Source organism: Neolamprologus brichardi, chromosome 17, assembly GCF_056152115.1.
Source record: "Neolamprologus brichardi isolate AB-2024 chromosome 17, ASM5615211v1, whole genome shotgun sequence".
Lineage (NCBI taxonomy): Eukaryota > Metazoa > Chordata > Actinopteri > Cichliformes > Cichlidae > Neolamprologus > Neolamprologus brichardi.
The window spans coordinates 26,423,739-26,448,985 of NC_142120.1; the positions used below are offsets into that span (position 1 = coordinate 26,423,739).

At 42.4% G+C, this 25,247-nt stretch overlaps 1 protein-coding gene across 4 annotated transcripts in view; it reads left to right on the forward strand.

Moving 5' to 3' along the window:
• Nucleotides 1–25,247, forward strand: part of phactr1 (phosphatase and actin regulator 1) — a 45,546-nt gene that overhangs the window by 13,057 nt on the left and 7,242 nt on the right. For 2 of the 4 annotated variants that reach the window (XM_006797845.3, XM_087830392.1), the window contains exons 1-8: nucleotides 12,078–12,402; nucleotides 16,016–16,180; nucleotides 19,780–19,860; nucleotides 20,422–20,547; nucleotides 20,633–20,830; nucleotides 20,910–21,171; nucleotides 24,037–24,236; nucleotides 24,469–24,625. In XM_006797845.3, the coding sequence (XP_006797908.1) occupies nucleotides 12,129–12,402; nucleotides 16,016–16,180; nucleotides 19,780–19,860; nucleotides 20,422–20,547; nucleotides 20,633–20,830; nucleotides 20,910–21,171; nucleotides 24,037–24,236; nucleotides 24,469–24,625 (1,463 nt within the window). In that variant the 5' untranslated portion in view covers nucleotides 12,078–12,128. Of the gene's footprint in view, nucleotides 1–12,077; nucleotides 12,403–16,015; nucleotides 16,181–19,779; nucleotides 19,861–20,421; nucleotides 20,548–20,632; nucleotides 20,831–20,909; nucleotides 21,172–24,036; nucleotides 24,237–24,468; nucleotides 24,626–25,247 lie in introns of those variants that run through there. The other 2 variants (XM_006797846.3, XM_006797847.3) reach the window with 2 other exon arrangements.

Consider the following 25,247-nt stretch of genomic DNA (forward strand, 5'->3'; position numbering starts at 1 on the left):
ACTGTTGTAACCCTGGTTTTTAGTAGCATTTTGAGTATTTTCCTTTTTCGTGTGCTTTCTATGAGTTTACTTCCTACTTTCTTTTTAATGTGAGCTTTTTCGCCCTTTTTACTTCCTCTCTCATTATTGTCCTGTCCATGCCTTGCGGTTGCTGTCAAAGGTGTGTGTATTTAGTCCTGACCCGTTGATTGAACAGGATTGATCCATTCTTTCATGTTGTTTTCACTCAACTCTTTGCGTGAAAACAACTTGGTGTATAGCCTCAGAGTCCACTTCTTAGCTGACAAGGGAAGACGTGGTCTTCTGCCGCTGTAGTCCATCTGTTACAAGGTTTGATGTACTGTGTATTCAGAGGTGCTCTTCTGCATACGTTGTTGTAATGAGCTTTAGGCAGTTCTCCAGACAGCTTAAGACTTTATAAACTGATCGTTTTCATAAACGTAATAACCTGATAATTAACCCAGTATGCATGGCTTTTGATGTGGGAGGACACCTGAGCAGATACACAGAGACAAAGCTCCAAACCGAAAAGGCTTGGCAAGGTTCAAACTCACGAACACTGAAATTAGGCATGCTTAGTGTCATAAGTATAAAAGCTATACGATATAAAAGATATGTTTTGTGGAATTTTGGTGAAGTGAACTCTGAATACTCGACTTGTTAGTAAACAGCAGTAGTTTAAAAGTGTGACCCATGAGCAGCAGGCCAGCAGCAAAAGTGCTGCTATTGATCTTCGCATTGCTGTTTGGCAGTTAGTACAGAGACCCAGACACATGACCTCTGGACATCTGATCAATAATCTTTTTTTTCCAGTGGATGATCTTTCTATTTAGCAAAAAGAAATGAACAGACAAGGACACTTAAACAAATGGTTTTCATGAACATTTTAATGGATTTCGCATCTCTGAGGCTTTGAACAACCAATGTTGGATCTAAAGATAAACACAAAGGTAGAAACAAACCATAGTCAAAAGTATGCCTTGCGCATGGAAAAATCCAGAGCCACAGCGGCACCAATAGTGAAGCTCAGTAAGTCTTTGATTTATTTTTACACCCTTCTAGTGTTTGACAAGCTAGTTACCAAGCTTCAGAGTCTGAGTGTGCTGGAATCTCATTAGAGTTGTCAGGCAAACTCAGCACCAAGGAGATGTGAATCACAGCTCAGGCAGGTCAAGGTGAGACTGATTCAGTAAATGCACACGTGGATCTCCATCACAGCACGAAGGCACAGAGATGAGGAAGCTTCTATGCTGGATGTGGTCTGTTTTGTGCTCCTGTAGTCCTGACTGATGGCTTTATACTGAGCTGAAGAGTGGGGATTCTGGCAGCTCATGAGTAATAATGCTTAGACTGCTATCATCATAACATAGATGCTGTTGGGCATGCTGATTTACAGTAAGACAGATGTAAAGAGCTCAGCGCCTCACTGATGGCCAATGATGTGACAGCTGTGAAGGCCACAGGCTGCCTCCTGTGATGTGACAGCTGTGGTCAAAGTATGTGCTGCCTGTACCACCTCTCATGTACAGCATGTGTGTGAATTCACACAAACACGTACAGGGTGTGGTGGTATGTTTGTGAGCGTTTCCTATAACTGAAAACTCTTGATTCTTGTGACTCGTCAGAGACATTGAGACATGAAGTCTGTTGCTGTCTACAGTGCAGTAAGCCGTAACCTGATAAAACCCTCGTGCCCTCCGCGAGCCCCTTTCTGAGACCTCAAACTAAATTACTGTCCACCCACCCCTTAATCCCTGCTGCAGTTCTGTTACTTGTGTTTCTTTTTTATGCGGTTCAGGGAATTTACATTCTGACAAACAAGGCAGAGTATGGAATGAAATGAGATAAAGGGGTAGGGTTGTGGAGGAAAAGGACATTGCAGGCATAATAATAATAATAAAAAATATTGTATCTAATTAGATGGCTCTGTAAGCATTTTTATTTGGGGATAAGCTGGATGATTAAAGTACTAATGTGCATGTTTTTCCATTTTTCAGCATGCAGATAAACAAAGTTACCCCACACTGCAGTGAGCGTAATTCCACCTCATTTGGAGAGATTAATAATTCTAATAGCCATTTTATAACAGACTATGTTATGAGATAAATAAGGACATGTCTCATGTGTCTTTAAGTCAATTTTTTTTGGTGAAAGAAAAAAAGTTATTTCCAAAAGGTGTATGTTTTCATTTTCTGGTCAACCAGGCTGTTCCAATGATTAGTTACTAACCAATGAAAACTGAAAATGGATGGATCAGTGGATGGGTGATGGATCTATGGCACTCATAGAAACGGCTACTAGGCTATATGTGTTTACTGCTGTAGCTTCAACATTGACACCAATCACACTAGGAGGAAAAAATAAAATTATTTCTAAACCAACTGGAGAAAAATTGTTAGGAGATATATTGCCTCCTACTAGGAGACCTGAGCAATTGACTTGAGACTTAAAGTGGTCGCTCAGAAGCTAAGGTTGCTGTATGGCAGGCCATCTAATCGGTCACCAACAGTAAAAACATTCAATGCAATCACCCAGAAAACACATGCTCTTAGTTCAAAGAGGCTATTCTTATTCAAATGTGACTGAGGCTTTAGCAGCAACTAAATGCAGCATTCAGACTGGACATCATTCTGTTCTAAGCAGATCTTATATTTTATTTTTGCCTTCTCAATAATCATGTAGCATCACACTGCAATCACATGAAATCAGCTGATCTTAGTTCCAGCCTATATCAGTTAATGATTCGGTTGATATTTGTCTGTGAATCCAATTGGCTTGCTAAAATAACGTGTACTGTTTAAATTGGTTGCTGCACCCTGCAGGCTGCTTTGGAACCCATTTCCATCCCAGCTCCCCACTCGTGCCTGTTGTCAATAATATGCGCTCTTTGGGGTGCCGGGGTCTTACTGCTTCTCTCCCCACCTCTGGTTTTAAATTAATTTTCATGGGATGATGGTGCCATCATCCCATGAAAATATAAAATCAGTACAGATGAGAATGATAGTTGTAGTTTCATATAAGTAGTTCTGATTAACTTACTCCAAATTTTTTGAAACCCTGCAATCACAAAATAACTATTCTTTAATAGTTTTGCATTGCAACTCTAGTATGCTTAGATTAGGGAAAAAATATCTTCACTCCATCAGCCAGCTAGCCATATTCTGCAGGGCTAACATGAAGAGACAGGCAACATTCACATATGCAGTGAATTAGAATCACCGATTAACCTAATCTACATCTTTGGACTGCAGGAGAAAGCCAGAGACACAACAAGAACATGCAAACTCCACGCAGAAAGGTCTCAGCCTGTCTGGGGTGGATTGAACAGCGGATTGAACACTACATAAAACGAACACTACTTCATATGCTGGCACTGAATGTTAGGGCTAGATATAATTTGTGGAGCGCATAATCATCTAATATGGTTGAAATTAAATTGGTAGCAATATAGGCTGTTAACTTTGGACACAGAGACAATTACTCACACTTCAGCAAGAGCCACAGCAGTCAGGCTGTTGGCAGGTGTGCATCTAGATTCAAGATTCAAAGTGTTTATTGTCATGTGTCACGACAGAAAAGGCATTTCGTTGTGCAATGAAATTCTTTCTTTGCTGCCCACCCATTAGCATACATAAAGATGCTGAAATTTTTGATGATGAATTCAGTATTAATATCACTATTCATGTCCCTGTATTATGGTAGAAGCTCCATAAATGGTTGATATAATAGTTGTTTGTCACTGATAAATTTAGACTTGAGATGTTGCCATATGCTCAGAAATTTGTGCTTACCATAAAAAAAAGTCACATTTTTTAAGAAAGTGTATGTCTTCTATAGATCAAAAAATCAAAATATAGTGAAGACAAGGATAGAAAGCATTTGAAAAATGTCAGTTTTTGTCAAAGAGCAGGCCATTTGTAGATGGCCACAGTCTTAGAAACCTTTGGCATTCTAGCTGTTATTTCACCCAATGTTTTCTGAAGTGCTTCCCAAATGTTGCATTGTTTTTAGTGGCATTTCCTTTGTATCCACAGACCATAGTGCCCATCCTGTTTAAAACAGAATACTGGATTTTTTTCTGGTGGGACAGCAAGGTAGCATGTACGATCTCCTATACACCAACAAGAAATTCTGGTGAAACTCGAGAACTGATTATAAAATTACTCAAAATCGTGAAATCTGGAGGAGACGCAATGAAGAAAAAGAAAAGAACCTCAAACTCCCAGAGTAAAGTAACAGATAACACAAAGGAACAGAGCAGACCAATGCTAGAAGCTAACATGGCTAACATTGACAGTAGCCTACAGACAAATACACACTACAAAGGGAGATGAAAACAGTCTTAAAAACATTCAAAGATGGCCAAACCACCCAAATAAGCGACAGCCTGCCTGAACTGCCCTGACACGCACCAAGGAAAAAGAGTCATGGAGTTTTGAATTGCAAGAATTAATAAAGGATCAGGAATCAATACTGGACAAACTAGATGATTGGAGTTGAGATGTAGGCAGAGCAACCTACAGATTTACTGAATCCAAGAGGAAACAGAATCAAAGAGTGACTTGGTCACAGTGTTTGTGGATAAATGACTCAAAGAGGAAATTTCAATCGATTCAGATCTCCAGATTCAACGTGCACACTGGACATGTGGAACACAAGAAGCTTAAGAAATTTGGAGAAACACAAACACAAGAAACACTTTTAATAGCTCACATGAGGAGGAAATGAGGAGTGGCAATATTAATAGCCAGTGCAGACAATTTTGAACTGTTAAAAGAAATCCAAGATAAAGAGGGTAGAACTGATGAAAATGTATTGAAACCATAGCAACAGTATATGAAGGAATATTATATGTGGAAGAGATTGTAATATAATAATAGACTACAATTTAGATACGACTAGTCATAAAAAGCATAAGAGATCTATGACTAAACTCTTCAAAAATACATGGAAGGAAATGGGTTTTTTTTATGTGTGGAGTGATCTACACCCTCTGCAGAGAGACTATAGCCACTATTTGGTAACTCATTCAGTTTTCTCTCAAATTGACTTTTTTTTTTTTTACCCAGAAGGAGAAAAGGGATAGAATAAAAGAATGCAATATAGGAGTTGCAGAGGTGTCAGACCAGTGCTGTACACCTTAAGATTAAGCTGAACTCTGTAAGGAGGTTTAGCTCTCTGGGATGAGCAGGCAACCTGCAGCCCTTTGCTGCATGTCTTCCTGCATCAAGGCGATTACTCAGGTCTCCCAGTAGGAGGCAATAAATACTCAAAATAAAATAAAATAAAATAAAAAACAGAATACCAGCTCAGTAGAAAATGAGCAAATCAGCCATGTCACAGAATCCACAGAGTATATGAATGCACTGCAATTCATATACTCTGTGGATGCTGAGCCTTTCTTCAAGATCACTTTTGTTGTGTACAAACCTCCCACTTTACCCCTTTATCAACATTTGGTTCTGACTTAGATGCCTCAGACTTCTTCCTCTGTTCTGTGTCTGTGCTCTTTTGTCCACAGACACTGATTGGTCTTTGCAAGTCTGCCTAGAACACCAACATTATGTAGTCACCTCTTCGCTGTTGACATTGATACTGATGTTTAGGGCTGGACATGTCAAGATTGTAGTCAAACTCACAAACGCTGACATTTTATCAATCAACTAGCCAGATTCATCACTTTGTCAATGAGCAACAGTTTTAGCTGTGCTACCATAAATGGAATTTCTTTTTCCTCTACTGATCAATAAGCTTCTAGCTAAATGTGCTATTGGAATACTGGGCTGATAATGACTCAAAGTGGGGCTCTCTAACCACATTTTCTTTTCAATGTGGTTATCCCAGCTGGACGTTTGTCAAAGCTGGAAAGGGACCTAGAGAAAGCTCCAGCCAATCCAGGAGAGAAGGACAACCGCTGCCCAAGTGAAAACCTGTAGTGATCCCGTATGTGTCAGGAGTATCGGAGCAGTTGAGACGCATTTTTTCTAAACACCAGGTCTCTGTGGCTTATAAACCCCAAAACACGCTGCGCCAAAAACTAGTCCACCCCAAGGATTGGGTCCCTCAACACAAACATAGTAACATAGTGTACGCTGTTAAGTGCCAGGAGGATTGCCAGGATTTATACATCGGGGAAACCAAACAACCTCTGGCGAAGCGGATGGCACAACACAGAAGAGCTACCTCGTCAGGCCAGGACTCTGCAGTCTATTTACACCTACAGACCAGTGGACACTCTTTCAATGATGAGGATGTACACATCCTGGACAGGGAGGAACGCTGGTTTGAGCATGGAGTCAAGGAGGCCACTTACATGAAAAGGCAAAGACCATCTCTGAATCGAGGAGGGGGCCTAAGGGTACATCTTTCGCCATCTTACAATGCTGTGATTGCAGCCATTCCCCAACTCTCTGTGAATGGTACTCATGGCCATTGATCAGTGGTCTTTGATCAATGGTCATGAGAATTTGCATAATTAATGATGAAGCAACTGACCTCCCAGCCCATTGTTCATTCAGTGGGCTGGTTTCAGTCATTATGCAAATGTACTGTTTATAAGATTTATAAGAGTCTGCTGAGACTGAGGAAGTCACTTGGATGAGTGACGAAACGTTTCTCCCAAAAAACGCTACGTCCAGATGAACAGAATCAACTTTTTGGAGATTCTTCCTCCTTCTTGTTGTGTTCTTCCTTTTAGCTCCTGAGTGTGTGTGTGATAAATGTCCACACTAACATTACTGTTGTATTCAATGGGACTAGATGACATTTCTAGGCACTTGAGTGCTCGTAAATATCACAAGTGTGAGTTTTGGAAGCGTCCCAATTTTTTAAAACTTCGATCGTGAAACTTAGAAGATAAAACACATTAAGTTTCTGTTGCTTCGCTGTGACAGTTATTTTTTATTAAATTTTTTTTTTTTTTACAAATGTGTCTATTTTAAGGCCTGCAACTTCATAGTAGTGCATAACTAGCCTTAACATCATACAGTAATGATCGTAGAGTATGTATTTATGTGTCTGCCCTATCTCCTCTTTAGCGGACAGGACAATCTCAAACAAACTTTACAGTGATCATTAACATCTGTGTTTTTTCATATAGATTGTGGTCATTTCATCGTGTTACATTCTCAATTCGCATTTGGTTCATGTGTCACATTCAACATGTGTCACCCATACATAACCAAAATTTGTATCTGCAGGAGAATTGTGTCCGAATCACCACTAGATACGGAATGAAGAATGTAAAAAAGCACCACAGGCCTGGTGATTAAAATAGAAAGTTATGTACAGCTTAAAGTGCTCCACAAGAGTGTTGTTCCACAGTAACTCGCCTTCATGTTGTTGTTTACAGTGGAAACGTTTCAGAAAAGAAGTCCCACATTTTGGTTTTTAATCTATGCACTTAATCATTCGTCTCCTGCCAACAAGTAGACCTTCAAAGTGGAACTGCTGAGCTAAGTTTAAGCTCCATGTATTGTATGCTTGGACTCATATAGCAGTTTATCAATCTGGAGTTTGTTGTAGAGTGTATATATGACAGTAAAAAATAAAATAAATACAAGCATAATAGAACCACTACTACAACATCTGCAAATGTGACAATAAATGGTTTGTAGAGATGACACACTCTACCAAAAGCATGTCATTTATAAGGGAAACTAATGTTGCTGCTTAGACTACTGCATAGAGCAACACTTTTTATGTTTTTTATTTTCTTTTTGAGGGCACTATAAATGATAATATGACTCAATGCATAATGAGTAGTCCCACTGTTGATACATTATATCTGAATACATTAAATGTGCAAGTATAAACCAGTAATGTGAATCATACCTACAGTCTGAGCTCTGCCAGTGCACAGTGAACCCACCTCGTCTTCCAGCCATATTTAGTCTTAGCGTATGTGTAAGTGAGTTGGGGGCATAGATTTATTGATCGTCCTCACCCACCGCTGCTCTAATATCCCATCTCCTCCTCACTGGAGGAAGCAGCAGCACCCGAAGAGAGGTATTAAATCAGGCAAGTCATCAGAATAAGCTTGTGGAGACACCTGTGTGACACTTAAGGAGTCATGGTGGTCCTCACTTGTATCCCTGCTAAATTGAGCCTCATCCACTTCATCCGACCACTTCATTGCTCTAAGTCTTCTTAAAGGACATTTCTTTTATTTTACGCCCTTGTTTTTACTCTCAGCTAAGTGTGAGAGCTGTAGGTCTGATACTGAAGGAGGCGGGATCACTCCAGATGCAAGGCTTGTTCAATTAACAGTGCGCCTTTCATCTTGTAATACACAGCCTTGTACTTTGATTTTGAAATCCTCCATGACTCATCATTTGCAGCAAGGAAAATGGAGCATATGCTTTGTTAATCTTAGTGTTACATAAATACGTAAGCATCCGCACACAATTCACACAATAAATAGCCTGAAATGATTGACTGTATAAATACAGGTCTAGTCAGTCAAACACAAACGCACATCCAAGGCCTACTAGTGTATTCCTGTGCATCACAGATGACTGTTGCAATATGAGGTTGATAGCAGATGATTAGACAGTGACTCCTCCTAACCAGCCAGCACCCTGCAGCTCAGTCTGTCACTGTTTCAGAAAGAGATGGATTCATTTATTTTACCTATTTGTTGTAAATGAGCGCCACCTGCTGGCAGAGAGTCGCAGCTACAGGCTGTGACCCTTGCTTGGCCTCCACAGAGAATATGCAAATTGCTCTCTTCATACTTATTTTTAAAAGGCTTTCTAAATTTAACTTTTGTTTTCATCTTTTAAATCTTAGATCTGTTTTGTGTGTCATTTTTTCTTGTTGTTTTTACTGATCAGCCACCCACACACACACTCACACACAGCTGTGCAGCTGTCAACCTCAAGAACATTTCAAGATTTCAATCTGCAACCTGGAAGGGTTAGTCGCTTCCAGTAAAACTCTGGATTTATTTTTGTTCCATACCACTTCAAATTCAGTGTTATTTACAAATTAACACTGACTAAAGGACCGTTATATTGTAAAGTAACAACCTTACAACATTAGAGAGGGAACCCCAATGATCAGACATGCAATAATCAGGTGATGGTGGGAACGCAGAACTCCATTATAAGTGTACCCTGCACTGGTATGGTGAAATGATCTATTGGGATAATATAGCACTATATTATATCTATATATTAGATTTTGAGGCTACAGTTTGCACTTGTTCACCAAAATTTGAATGTAGCAGGTTGGAAAAATGTTGCCTGGTCTGATGAGTTTCGATTTCTGTTGCAATATTCAGACCTGAGTAACCATCTCCATCACTTTATGACCACAGCTCACTGATGTTCTAATGGCCCCTTCCAGCAGGATAACATGCCATGTGACAAAGCTCAGATCATTTCAAACTGGTTTAAATCAATTGATTGATTGATCTTGACATGACAAATAACAATAAGTTCACTGTACTCCACAGGCACTAGACGCTCAATCCAATATCTTTGGGATGTGGTGAAGCGCAAGATGTGAATCATGGCTTACATGCATAACAGCTGACAAATCTGCAGCAACTGCGTCATTACCATGTTGCAACTGCGTCAACATGGTAATGGCCTGCATTTGTATAGCACTTTTCTAGTCCTTAAGGACCCCAAAGCGCTTTACACTACATTCAGTCATTCACCCATTCACACTGGCGATAGCAAGCTACATTGTAGCCCTGGGGCACACTGACAGAGGCGAGGCTGCCGGACACAGGCGCCACCACCAGTAGGCAAACATGGGGTTAGTATCTTGCCCAAGGATATTTGGCATGCAGCCAGGGGATCGAACCCACCGCACCCACCGACCTTCTGATTAGTGGCTGACCTGCTCTGCCACCTGAGCTACAGCCATCCCATGCTGTATGAACATGAACATGAACATAAATCTCAGATGAATGTTTCCAGCACTTTGTTAAGTCTTTGTCTCAGAGGTCAAACGCGGTCCTGGCAAAGTGTGTCTAATAAAGTGGCCAGTAAGCGTATATTCAAACACATAAAAGGGACAGTTGTTAGTGTCACACTCAGGCAGACTAGTTGGCTTTGCTTCTGAATGTAAAAAAGTCATTCCCTTGGTTTTCCATGTTTTCCTTCTTTGATTTAAAATACTACATTGTTAATGTCCGTGCTTCAACCTCATTGGCTAAAGCGGCGACTCGAATGCGCGTCATTGATCCGCGTGCAGACTGTGATTGGCTGCGGAGATGGAGGCTGGAGCTACTTAAAGCTAAGGCTGGAAAAATAGGTGGAACCCAGAAAGGAAGTGGACCTTCAAAATAAAATAATGGAAAACGAATGATATCCAGACTAACGATGCCCAGAGGATTATAGGCTTTCTTGTTAATAAAGCACATCTAAGCCTACATTGTGGGGTTTTTTTTAAATGCAGAGTACCTTGTCATTTTTCCGCCACCAATCAGTTTTGTTTGAAATTCATTAGCTGCAACAAAAAAAGCAGCTTTAGATGTATTTTGCATTAGGTTTCTCAATATGTAGTAAGCCATTTTTACCTGGATCGTTAATCCTATTTGCTAAAAGTCTGGCTTCATTTATCAGTATTAAACATATTACGTATTAAACATATTACGCTATGTAAGCCAGCAATGGACATTTGCAAGCATGCTGTCAATGCTGTTTCTTTTTTTGTCCACACAAGCTAATCATGTGCTTTAACAATCATCTTGTATTTTGAATTTTCATATAATGGTTGGGTACAGTAAATGGAACACTGAGTATCAGTCAGTGGAGCCACAAACATTTCAGCCTGTAGATATGCATCTTTTCCTCTTCCAAATCTTCTACTCGTCCATTTGACAAATACCATATAGGGAGTGCTATTTAACCAGCTTTAACTTGCAAGCTCCTTTGCAGCTCACCTCCACCTCACCTTCTACTTAACACTCTTTTTTGTTTGCTTGTTTGTATTTTAGTTAATAGGTAAAGGGGGCGATGTGGCTCTGGCTGATTATTTTTCTTGGTCTTTCTAGGTTGAAGTGGAGCAACATTTTTGTCGTCACCAAATACATATTCCACATAAAGATGACAACTTACAGTGACGCCTATTTGATGTCACTATTCAATTTTTCTGCAGATACCTTGAATTGCATTCAGTGATTTATTGCTTTTTGTAGTGTACATGTTGTAAACAGATATTTCTGTAATATTTTGCATGAAAGCTCCGGTTTGGTTAAGATTAGAGAGAGATTATCCTAGGAAGAATAGGAAATGATACAGGTGGGGTGCATGGTCAGGGCATAATGGAGTTTTTTTTTTCTCTGTTAGCCTGACAATAGACAAGACCCAAACTTGTGGCAAAAACAAGTACAAGTTTAGATGCTACAGCTGTTTAAATAAAGTGTAAGAAGTGGCCTGGGCCGGATTATCCAGTAGGCATGTCCAGGGGCCCATGCGCAGTTGGTTCATCTAGGAGTCATTAATTTTTCCTGCCTCTTTCTCACCTACACTGCTGAGGCTAGTGTGGGCTGAGTACTTCCAGTACTTTGCCAGAAAATTGGCATTTTTTTATTCAACAAATTTAGGATGAAAACACTGCAGTTGGTTTTTGATACGTTCAGATGTTCAAGCTAAGTGGGAGGTAAAACATAGTAGCAGCAGCTCACTATCACAGTGGATTTATATCACAAGACTTTGAAGGTGCCAAAAGCTGCCCTCCCTAGAGGACGACCTGCTGCAGCTTCCAGCAGAAGAAGCGAGTGAAGGTGTGTTGTGAGGGTTACTTTTTTCAGTAGGATACAGTCAGTACTCTTCATCCTGTGTACACATTCCTTTATGTGTCTGATTAGAGAGAGAGAGGGAGGGCGGGGGATCGTATAAACTAGCTGGCTGGGGTTCACCGAAAGATTTGTGGCCGGGGACGTGTGTAACTTGGTGACATGGGAGTGGCTTCATGTCTTGTGAAGGTACCAGCTTGGTTGCAGATCTGAAAAAGAAGAGCACAGCTGGTGGGCTTTTATTTTGTAGGAACTGAGGGGAAACAGCGTCGTATGTTGGTTGACTTGCGGGGGGTGGACAGAGCAGCAAACCGTTTGAAATCCCCTCTAGCGGAGCAGAGGGCGAGAGGGTCTATTCCTGCAGTCCAGCTCAAACATGGCGGGCTGTGGAGGAGACGTGATGTGCTCGTGGTCCGGATCTAAGACCCACGGCACATCCTCAACCCCGGCGTCCGAAGAGGGGGAGCTGAGGAAGAGAAGGAGAGCCTTCTGCCTGACCAGGATGAAGTCCCGTAACAGCTCCGAGAAGCGTCAGCTTCAGCATCATCATGAGCCCGCCGCGAACAACAACAATAACACGCCGTTCATGATCCACTGCAAGGAGATCAAACACATCTGCAGCAACTGCCGAGGAGCCGAGCCGCTGGACGGTGAGACGCTTCAGGTTGCTTTGAGAGCAGGAGGAGAAGGAGTACTCCTGCTTTTTAAATGATTGTGCTCATTGCTCCCTGCCTGCTGGTGGGGGTCGGGGTCAGCGCTCAGATCAGATCCCTGTATTGAATCTGTTTTACTTTACAGTGAGGCTAACAATAGCTGATGCTGTTTGAAAGCCTCTGCTGAGTCTTCTTCGCTGTCACGGGGCTGTCGTGTGGCTGGGATCTTCACTGTAAGCGCATGATTTCAAGTCCAGTTTTTGTTTTGCTTCCCTGTTTGCATCGTGAAAGCAGAAGTTCAGGGCATTCCACGCACGGATCGCTATAGTTTCAGTTAATATAGAGAGCTGGGAAATTTTCTGGTTTTGTCTTACTGGATTCCAAAAACCAAACATCATCGTATGGTTTAGTCTTTTCCCTTATTAACTGCTATAACGATCACTTCAAGTTCAGACTGTCGGTGGATTATTATCTGCACTGATGCTGATGAATTTTCTGTCAATACAGAAATCAATTTATGGAGCCATCACTGCAGCAGTTCATCTCAAACACACACAACGTCAATAGTTGCTCTGGCTTAAATAACAGAGATCAATAGCTAATCATAGAATCTGTTCATTTAATCAGCTTGTGGTTTTATTTGAAAACCTTAGCGTGTGGATCAGTGGAGGCTTTGTTCTTTAATAAAACTCTGCCACTTGATTTAAATTGCTTAATCAGCCACCGGGGATTTAGTGAGCAGCCCTTTCAAAACCTGGTTTTACTGGCACGATTTGTTTGAGAAGAGATAACCAGAACTTGTTTGGAGTTTTCTTGACAGAGGATCTTCAACAGATGATCAAAAACGTCATTTTTCAGTAAACTCAGTAATGAAGAAACTGGTTTACAGTGACAGTAACATTTCCTATTCATTTATTGTTTACTTGAAGATGTTTCAGACTGTTAGCGTTCTTGTTTTTCCCCCACAAATCAACACAAGTCAAGTCAATTGACGCAACAGCTGGTGCCAGCATAGACTGTATAAAAAGATGACAGTGGCTACTGCTGGTCAGTGAATTTCATGCCTTGTGATTAACAAGCCGTTAGCCAATGAGCAAATGTTTTTGAAACTAAGTTAGTGATGGTGAAAATGTTAATGCCATCCACTGTCAAGAAACCAGTGGATGGCATCACAACAGCTACTCACATCTTTTATATGGTCTGTGGGACTGACACTCTTTTGGAGCCAGCCTCAAGTGGCCATCAGAGGAACTGCAGTTTGGGGGGGCGAGTCTTATTTTGCTTGATGCCCAGTAACAAGGCCCTTTAAAAAAGAGAGAGAGAGAGAAACAAAAACTAAAACTATGAATCAGCTAAGAAATTCAGTCGTAACACAGGCCTTCCAGCATCGTTGTTTTGGCTGAACCGAGTTGTTTTCGAGCTTGTTGTTCAGTGAGTCAGTGTTTTGAGGCATCAGTGAGATAACAGACCCCAGGTCAGACTGAAGGAATGTCTCCCTGCAGTGTGAGTCTGGGCCCTCTGACTCACTGCTGCTCTCGCTCCACTGCTTGTGGCGAGGGGGGGTTGGACTACACCAGGAGGGAGAGGACACCTTTTGTGTAAGGAGACAAAAGATGAGACAAACACAGTATGTCATCACCTCAAAATCTGCATAGTTTTGCAGTCGAATGATGTCACTGTTGTCCTGGAAACACTAATTTTACTGCTTTAGGTGCTGGAGACGCTTCACTGAGAGAGCCTTTGTGCAAGGGAGGTTTCCGTGAGCTCTGACGTTCACACAGGGATGCTACACAGACTCAGAGTGTCTACTGAGGCGTTAGGGAGGGGAGGATGAGGGGGGGCTGACTGGATGTTGTTGAAGGAACTCTCAATGGCGGGTACAGTGTTGGTGCAGATTTGAACTGACATCTCTCTTCCAACAAGGCCTCCTGAAGGATGTCATCGCCTCCCGTCTGCAGCTGCCTACCAATTTACACATGGCTGGTTTGTCCATCAACTGCTGATAATGTTTCAAATAGAGGAGAAATCACTGGCAAAAACACAGCTTCAAAGATTTTGACTGAAAGGTAGACTGATGGTCAAGTCATACTGTATTTTTGTAATAGAGCTGAAGGCAGTGATAATATACAACAGTCTTTTATCCATCATCCATTGTCTCCTGCTTATCGGGGTCCACATCACAGGGACAGCAATCTAAACACACATGTCCAAACATCTCTCTCCTTAGTCACCTCATTCTGGGGAGCAGTCAGGCTTTCCCAGGCCAGCTGACAGATGTAATCTCTCCTCAGTCTGCCTCCATTTGGCCATGCCTGAAACACCTCACCTAGGAGGCGTCCAGAACCTCCACATCTGTCTGCTTTTGATGTGGAAAACAAGCATCTTTGACTCTGAGCCGCATTTGGATTTCTTCTTCGCAATCTGGATATGAAATATTTACACGATTTTGCAAAACATTCCTATGTTTTACTGCCAGATTTTCCCTGTCATTCCTCAATTACTTGCACAACATTCCCAGTTGAATTAAGTTTACTTCACCCAAATTCAAACATTCCATGTGTTTGGATTCATTTCCATCTTTCCATCTGTCTGACAAGTATCTGTTTGCACTGCATGCTTCTGTCGGCCAGTGTTTGTGTGCAGGTTTACATCCTCTGCTGCCTGCTGAAATGTTGCCTTCCTTCCCCCCCCCTCTATTGCTGCTGGCTTGGCCCTTGTTTTGTAGAGGATGTTGTGTGTGTGTGTGTGTGTGTGTGTGTGTGTGTGTGTGTGTGTGTAATGGGAAAGGTGTAATTTCAAATGGAAAATCGGAGCATGCTGTATAGAGTGGCCTCCAGCATGATTACTTTGAGGAAAGTCCCTGTGGGGTGGGGGGAATTGTATCTCAGAGGAAGAGGGTTAATGGAAAACATGGGAAAGGGAAGGCTCACAGTTGAAGAGGTTATAATTCTATCAGATTTTCACCACTGAACCCCCCTTTTGGTCTGTGTTGTAGCTGGCTAACTCCTCTCTGTCCAAGTTTTTCTCTCCTCCTTGTTACATAAGGTTTCTGCTGCTGTGGCCACCTGACACATTAGCTGTGATTGAAAGCGATCCAAATAAGCTTTACCTGACTTGATTATGCAAAACCCCCCTGGCAGAAAATGTCCTCTGACATTTGAAGCAGAGAGCAGCGATCATCTGTTCTACTTAACTGTGGGTTAAAAGGGGCCCATTATCAGTTAATAAGCTATAGAATAATAGCTCATTTACTTTGTGCCCACCTGGCTGAGGCTTTAATAAAATGGTCATTAATCAGATCATTATCCAGAAGGATTTCTTGAAAAAAAAAATTTTGGGGTCATTACCCGAAGTTCTTCCTTTTATGGCGATGTTTATATGAGAAAAGGCATCAGGTTTTCAAATTTGTGCTACACTCTTCCTAAAAAAGAACTCAGACTATATCAGTCACCCAGATGCCAACTGTCAGTTGTCATAACGCCAAATATCCAAACAAATACATTGTTGTGCTAAGCGTTGGAATAAAAAGCGCATAATTAAGTGAGTCAAAACCACAAAAACAATGTTTTTATGCATTTTGTTTATCTGCTTGTTAATGTTGTCTTTTCAGCTGAGGAAGTGGAGAGGTTGGCAGCGATGCGCTCTGATTCGCTGGTACCGGGTACGCACACGCCCCCCATCCGGCGGCGGAGCAAATTCGCCACCCTGGGTCGTCTGTTCAAACCCTGGAAGTGGAGGAAGAAGAAGAGTGAGAAGTTTAAGCAGACGTCTGCAGGTGAGAACCAAAAATCTGTAAACAGCACATCTGCAGGTCGGCAGCCAGCTCTGCGCCTTTCTGTCCTCTCTGCCTCACTCCCATCTCTGACACCTAGCAACAGCCTTGAGAGACGCTGTCCTTTAAAATGTCAGCATCAAAAGTCTACTGTGCATGGTTGTGGCTGGCTATGCACAGGGAGATTTCATGAGTCCAGTCATTATAGTCTGATACGTCATATAAGCAAAGAATGGCTGTATGTAGATATTAAGCAGGAACAAGTAATATTAACCTTCATTTGTCCACTGAATTCAATTTTGGAAGTATACATAATGTGAATGCAAAGGTTTGTAGCTGGATTGGAATCCTGGACATTTCCATTAGACCATGAATGCAGCATCTTTATTTAGCTCTAAAATCCAAGTGATGAATAATGAATTTTCAAATTGATACCATAGGTGCATCCACTAAAACTCTGGAGTTTGAGGTTCAGTGACCTTGACCTCAAGTCAGAGGTCAAGTTTTTTGAAAATCTTGTGAATGCGATAACCCACGAAGGAAGTCACCTAGGATGTTCAAACTTATAGCTTAGGTCCTTCTACTGGGAAGCTGAGGGGCAGCACTGATGGCCTCCAGTATTTTTAAGTCATGATGATGATTTCATTCATAAAGGGAGAAAAGGTTATCCAAACCTTCCTGGCCCTATGAATTAATTATTCTCATGAATTAACTGTAATTAACCACAGTTAAAGGTGAATTTAATTTCACCCCCAGTCCTGATTGCTGCCAGACCTTTGTGATACCTGCCATATATTTGAGCTTGGTCAGTGCATCTCTGACCACATTATACATGTTTTTATCGATACATTTTTTAGTAGACCTTAGAAAAGAGTTTTTGGAAATTAAACATCCTCACAGCTGTGATGGAGCTCACTGGACCTGTGACTACCTGTGACTACCTGTGACATGGATGGGCTGACCTGTGTGACAGCCCATCCATGTCAAGAAAAGTGCAAAACTCCATTTGATGTTAGGTCCTCAGTAGTGCCATCTCTGTCAGTCATTAATGAGGCTGCTCTTTTACATGTGTATCCACTCAATAGAGGGTCCTGCTGCTTTCTGATTCTGTAGGTATGTAATAAACCTACAGAAAGACTTCTGCTAACAGCTGGAAGCAAGAAGGTAAACGTCACCTCCCACTTGTTTAGTCAAATTCGTGAGCTGTTACAGGCTCCGTCTTCATCATAAAGAGTTTTCTACCAATAAAGAATAGTCAGCACAGCGGAAACATAGTAACTGATTTGTATTCTTTCAGTTTTGGTGCCCTTGTATATTTGGGATGCAGCCTCATAAATCAGAATGAATGAATGTGTGCTTTTTCTCAGGTGGTGTGATGAAATGCATAAATGCAATAAACACTGGGATCAGCCAAACTGCTATTCCAGACGTCAGTGTATTCGTGTTCTTACACAATGAACTTATACTTGACTTTTTTTAAATGCTGTTGCTGAAAGCTGTTAATTCCACTGCTGTTCAGAGATGCCAACACAGCAGCTGTGGAAGAATTGATCATTAATGTTGGCCGTAGCAACAAGTGAGCTTCAAATGGAGTTTGCCAGCCGACGTGTTGTCTCTTTAACAGGGAATTAACACTTCATTCAAAGCAGTGAGCAAATTTGAAAGTAGTTTCATATGTCTGGCTCGGGGCTACAATATTCAGCGAGTACTAAGCTGTGAAGCGAAGGAAAGTGTCGGATTTGGATGCCGAAATAGCCGCTGTTGTTGTTGTTTCTCAGCTGGCTGAATCATTTTACATCCTGTTCTCACTGAGCGACGCAAACACGCAGCAGAGGGGTGAAGAGAGGCTTCCTGCAGCCAAGCTGTTCCCCCAGCTGTCTCAGCAGTTACACGTTTTTTTTACCCTGCTGAAAACCTTCCTCCCTTCTCTGCACCCAGATAATGAACAGTATACGTTTTATAGAATGTGTACGTGCGCACAGGTGCTACACGTTGCGTGTACTGTGTGCTTTTGCTGCACCCTGCTGTCATGCAGTCAAGGTGCATTGGATTATCCAGATTTTCGTGCTTCAAGTAAAAATATAGCTGTGGGGTTGAACAGGGTTTACTGTAGGAAACACAAACAGTTATGACTACAATACATTGACACCGGGGCAACATATACAGAACCAGTTTTACATTGTATCCCTGGGCACTTTTTCTCCACTTTCTTTAGCTGAATCTATGAAACTTATCAAAGATCACACAAAGTTTGACAGACATAAAATAGTATTGTTGCATCAACAAGGTGATTCTCAAAGAAACGTTGGAATGGAGAGCATTTGTTTTGCAACAGCTTCATTTTCAGCATGACCGCGATCCCAAACACACTGCCAATCCAGTAAAAGCATACCTGTATGGAACTGTCCGTCATGGATTGGTCTCCCCACAGTCTGGACTCAAACAACGTGGGAACATCTGGACAGAAACAGAACAGAAGGGGGGGCAACATCCAAAGAAGAGCTTTGAATGTCCTTTAAAAAGCCTGAAGAACTATTCTTGAAGACTACTCGAGGCTTTTTCCCATAAAGACAACATTAGACCAGTGCCTCTGTACCCTTAACAATGAGTGTTGACACGTCAGTGTATACATAAATAAAGATGTGGTTTGACGACCATTAGAATTGTTTTTGGGGGGTTTTCATGGGTAGCTGAATAGGCAGAGACCACGCTCGCTAACTTCTAATGAAAACCCAGTGATTTTGTGATATACAGCCTGAAATATGACAGAAACCACTCAGAAAAGAGCTTCAAGGGTTACTCCTAGAAGAGAAGTCACTAGAACGCTGCCCTAAGAGAGTTCAGCTTTTGTTGAAGAATAAAGGTGGTTTTACCAAATACTGACATTCAAGGGCGTTAGAATTTTACAAACTCTGTTTTTGCCTTAAATACTGTATTTTCATGAGTGTTTGTGCACATTTTAATAAATTGTTGCTTCTCTTTTCCACGGGGTGGTTCAAGACTTTTGCTACATAAAGGCTATATAAGACAAAATGCATCAGTTAGACAATAATCCTGCATTACTATGTGTGTGGGTGATGTGTAGATATCAGTTTAGCAAACTGAGCTGTTAGAAAGCAACACAGAAAAACGCATTACAATGGTGCAGCCATTAAATGACTTCATTAGATATACTGTATGTCGGTTTAAAAAAACAAAAAGACTTGTAGTATTGTAATATTGCTTTTATTAACTCCCCCACCCTAACACTTTACAGATATTGTCTCAAACCCTACCAATCAAAATGGCATTGGAAAAGATACGTTTTCACAGCTCATGCTGGATATGCTAGAAAATGAAAAATTTACGGGAAATGTTTAGGAGTGAGGAGGCGAGTAGGCATCTCTTTCAGAGGATCAGTGAACTGGTAGTGTTGTGTTTGTGCGCACAGCTCAGAGGGTCAGTCACATGATATTTCCTTGGCACACAGCAGCAGCAAGTCCAAAGAAACAGCTGCTGCAGCTGACTCGTTCCTCGATCCTGATAACTCTGTTAGCATCCAGTACAGCAGCTTTCTTCCTGTTCTAGTCGTTTCTGACGTCTCCTCCTCTGTGCTCCCTCAGTGTTGGAGAGGAAGATGTCCACTCGCCAGAGCAGAGAGGAGCTCATCAAGAAGGGGCTCCTAAAGGAGGTCTATGAGAAAGGTGAGGCTCCACACAGCGAAGGTGAGAAAGAAAGTGGCCAGTGTTGTAGTATTAGTCATTCTCTTTGTTTGCAGCCTGATTTTGATTTTAGATTCAAATTCAAATGTAAAGTAAGATTTTTCCAGTTGCAGCTTCTCAGTTGTGATTCATGCCTTTTCTCTTGCACTTTGATTGGTTTGAGTCTCTCACATTGTTCTGTCATCAGTGGGGTGGTGCTGTTTAAGTGCTGCAGCGCACCAAAGACTCACGCAAGCTTGTGCACAGTTGTAACTCATTTTTTAAGTGTCAGTAAATCCAGTGACAAGTTTACTTACAGCACACCATTCAGCTTTATCATGACAAGACTGAGCTTAGGAATATGTGTGTCTGTCTGATCCACCATTCCCTTACATCCAGCTGCTCTACCTGGGTGTATTCTCCCTGTCTATCTTTGAAAACTACACCGTTACGTGATTCATATTTTCTCTAAGTAAAATTTAAAAAAATGCTACATAAGAAGATCCTTTGCTCTGTTTCATTTTTTACCTACTTTTGAACACCAATGTGCATCTTTCTGTGCAGATGGTGCATCTCTGACCATCCGGGAGGAGGTGAAGATAGAGAATGGTCGTTCCTCGGTGCTTGGCTCCAGCCTGTCGGAGTCTGAAGGTAGTGAGCTGATGGAGGGAGCAGCAGGAGCAGCTGTAGGTAGGCAGCACAGCCTCAGAACCACTGAAACCTCTTTAGGTATTTGATTCACAGTGGTCTCTGACTCCTTTGTTGTTTCCCCCAGGCTCCCTGGAGTTTCAAATGCCTAGTGATGCTCAACAGGACCACACCCAGAAATCCAGTCAGGCTCCGCCCACAAAGAAGTCTATCGTATATCAGGCTGATGGTGCTGAATCAACCCTCTGCAGACCTCCAACGCTACACAAACAACCTCCCGCTCTGCCACCCAAGCCTTTCAACAGGCTACCCAATCACATTACAGGTGAGTGTGTCTCCATGCGTGCTCACAACCGCATTAGTGCACGTGTGCCTAATCCTCCCACGTCCACCTCCTCGTGCAGACGGCGCCCCCGTGAAGTTGCCATGCATGTCGGCTAAGTTGTCTCCTCCTCTACCTCCGAAGAAGCTCATGATCTCCGTACCTGCAGGGAGCATGGAGCCCTCTTCTATCGCCTTCCAGAAGTGCCCCGCCCCTCCCAGCCATGCTCCAATGGGTGCACACTCACTGCAGTACGGGACCCTGCCTGTTCCTCTCCACCCGCCCAGCCGAATCATAGAGGAGCTGAACAAAACCCTGGCCCTCACCATGCAGAGGTTTGAGAGGTGAGGATCACACCACAGAGGTCAAAAGGCTCATTAAATTGATCGTTTAGAACGAGCCTGTAACATAAAGAAGCTGGGACAATCATATTTTTGACTAAACAAAAAATTACAAAAATGATTTAAAAAAACATTGTTTGATTATATAGTAGTTTTACAAAACTGAGAAAGCCCAATTGATTAATCAACCAGTCCCCTCTGTACTAAATCCAGCCCTGGGCAACTTTGCTAAGCACCAACTCCGGTGCCACAAAAAGTAGGGAAGAGTGTCGGCCCCCTTATTCCCAAAGCAGATGGCTCTGTATGTTGACTTGGCACCAAGTTGAAAGCTCGGATGCTACTCTGTTCTGAACATGGACATGGACAGCTGTCATTCCTTATATACTTCCTTAAAGTCCGCTGCCTGGGCACACAGGTAGTGTGTTGTAATGTAAAAACAGACAGGCAAGCTGATGTCCACACGGACCCTCGCTCACTGTCTGATGAAGAAATTTACATCACAGAGATCCAAGCAGATCCAACTGTCCCAGAAGCCAGATGACCTCCCATTTATCCAGGCTAGGTTGTGATACTCTGAGACGTGTAAGGTGAATGTTTTAAGAGCTCATACAGTGACTATGATGATCTTTTGCTATAGAATCACGATCTGAGTTGGAATCCTTCACACCAACTCACAAAAGTCATCCACGGAAAGCACAACGCCATTTTAAGATTCACAAATGTGTAATTTATAGGGAAATATTCCTATTTTTTTGACAGTTGTCTAGGAAGAATATGGCTGCGCAGCACATACATGACCATAGGAGCTGTGTTTTGTTTTTGTTTTTTTAGTAAGGCAGAGCTATCCGTTTTACAAGAACAAATTGAAACATCTGTTTGGCTTTCAAAGGTCTTTCTGGATTTGGATGGAGTGTCTGACTCCAGAATAGTGTGTATGATCTGCTCCCACCTGAATGGGCATTTTAAGGATTAACATTCAGAAAAGATTAGATTGAGTTCTGGTCTTTCCATAGTTGCCTGTACTCCACAGTGAAAACTTGTTTTTCTTCAAAGTAGGTGTAGCTCTTTACACCTACACATCACTTTGTTGGTCTTATAACAACACAAAATAAGTTGAAAACTAATCCTTAAGATTTGCTCAGACTTTATTTGGACGCTATAATGCCTCCTGCAGGGAGGTCTTTGGTTTTTTTGGTGTTGTTTTGTATTTTTATCACCTGAATATGAATGTGTACTACACCCCCTTGATTCTTCAGTGGCACAGTATTTCCTCCTGTCACTGAAGCCTTTTTGTGTCTTTTGTCCCTTCTCCCTTCCTGAGTCCTAATCAGTCGCAGAAGATGTCAGCCCTTCACTGAGACTGCTTCTGCCAGATGTTACTTCCTGTTAAAAGGGAGTTTTTCCTTCCTACTGTCGCCAAGTCCTTGCTCAAAGTGGGTTGTATGATTGTTGGGTTTTTCTCTGTATTATTGGGTCTTCACCTTTCAGTATATAATGTAAAGCACCTTGAGGTGACAGTTGTTGTCATTTGGCGCTAAATAGAATAGAATAGAATAGAATAGCCCTTTATTGTATTGTACACGTACAATGAAATTATGGATGCTCTATGCCAACTGTGCAGGAGTGGGAAAAAAACATATCTGAATAGTAAAGACATCAGGAATAAATAGCAAACAGAAGAGATATACAGTCTAGAGGAATATATACAAAACAATAGAGAGGCACACATTGGAGAGCAAAGTGCTTGGAGGTAGTGCAAAGAAAAGACTTGTCTTTGCACTGTCTGTTTAAGTATCACCATTTAGTCTGTCTATTCACAGTCTGAATTAGAGTCGGTGTGTGAGTGGACTGAGTGATGAGGATTACTCAGACCATGCTCAGATTGGGGAGGTGGGTGGGCAGGGGTGGGGTGTCGGGGGAGAATGTTTTTTAACAGGTGCCTCAGGTCAATCAGGTGTGTGACCTGATTGACCTGAGGCACTGACCAGAGGGAAACTGGTTAAACAGGTGGTGAGCAGGGTCCAAGGGGTCTCCCGTGATGGCCCCGGTGATCATATCCCAAGAGACCATCACCCGATCTTCCAGGGGCAGGAGGGAAGGATCGGACGATGGGGGAGGGACAGGGCAGCCAATAATTTTTTTGGGCAGTGTTAATTAACCTCTGCGCAGCCTTTCTGTTCTCAGTAGTGGCTCCTGCGTTCCAAAAATCCAGAGCGCGCCCTCCACTCAGGAGTGGAAGAAGACCAGCACCAGCCTCAGGTTATTCTTTCTCAGATTCCACCCATTCTCCTTTTATAATAAGAGGGGAGTGGACCGGTCTGTGCTTCCTGAAGCCCATTAGGAGTTCTTTTGTTTTAAGGATGTTCAGCTTCAGGTTATTTTCTGAGCACCAGTGGACAGGTTTTCTACCTCCACCCTGTACGCTGTCTCATCTATATCAGAGATGAGCCCAACCATCGTGCAGGTTCCAATAGGGGATCTGATGGTGGTCCAGTTTGGGGATGAAGATGTCTGTCATTATGGTGTTGAATGCTGAGCTGTAGTGCATCTTTGCGTAGCTCTTCCTGTTCTCCAGATGGCTCAGCGCTCTGTGAAGGGTGATGGTGATGACATCCTATGTGGATTTGCTCTGTAAGCAAACTGGTGGGGGTCAAAGCAGGGGGTAGCAGTCTCTGATGTGCTGAGACACTATCTGCTCTACGTACTTCAGGACTACAGAGGGCTACAGGTCTGTAGTCATTGAGGCTGTCTATGCCATAATGGTGGAGACCTTCAGACATAACCATAACCCTCACTTCACACAGCAGTGAACGTGTATGTGTGAATATGTTTGTGTGACACGTTTACCATTTCATTCTAAAACTGCAGCTCCATGATGCACGCCGTTCCCACGGTGATGATCGAGTGCGACGATGACAAAGAGAACCTCCCTAACGAGGCAGACTACGAGGACCTGCCGGGCATGTACAAGGATGAGGAAGAGGAGGAAGAAGAAGACGAGGAGGAAGATGAGGAGGAGGAGGAAGAAGAAGACGAAGAAGAGGATGAGGATGATACACTGTTTACAAGTAAGCATCTTTTTGTCTTTATTCAAATTTGGCTTACACCCACCATGGTCTTCAAGGTCACATTGAAACCCTGAAAAACAATAAAGAGGACAGAGACGTGTACATTAATGAGAATTACAAAAATATTTACTGCAGAAGAAGATCTATACTGTGTGCCTCTTACTGGGAGGCTCCGACAGCCTCAATCTGCTTAACTTTGATACGATTTCCTCTGCCAATATGTTCAATAAAGGCACACTGGCCATGAAGGTCTTACGAAAAGACTCTCTGGCCATCAAGCTGAGCAACCGTCCATCCAAAAGAGAGCTGGAGGAGAAGAACATCCTGCCACTGCATTCAGACCAGGAGCGGCTCGAATCCCGGCAACAGACGGCCACCAAACTGACGAGGTGAGCTCCCGACTTAAGAGCACACATGCTGATGTGGCACCGAGCCACTCGGAGGAGCAGTACACACGCCCACATCGCTTATCACATGCACATCGAGTCACCTGCAAAGTGTTTCAACCCATGCGAGCTGTGATAGAGGCGACCTGGCTGCTGCAAGGAGCAGATGATAGAAGAAGGGCTGACGCAAAGCAGAGAGGGAAAGATTAAAGGTGAAGAGCAGGGGATGTAAAACGAAATAAAACGGAAAAAAGAGAATAGTGTCGTGACTGTAAAGGTGAGTGCAGGCTACATTAGATGTGTACAGACACAAAATGTTGTCAAAATCATCACACAACATTTGAATCATTCTTTCTGTGCCAAGTGGCAACTTAAGCCAGTGCAGAAATGCTAAAGGCTACAGTTCCATGAATGGCCACTTGAGGTCACATGCAGTCCTATTTTAAAGTGCCAAACTTTTAATGAGGTTTCTAATAAAAATGCCCACTGCTCAAGAGTTGTCCATCATATCACATCACACGTGACACAACCACCGTTTTTTGGAAAATGCGTGTATTCCCAGAGTCATTAGTAGTGCTTCCTGTTTCTTCCGGTTGCAAAAACATGTGAGAAAACAGAGTGATTA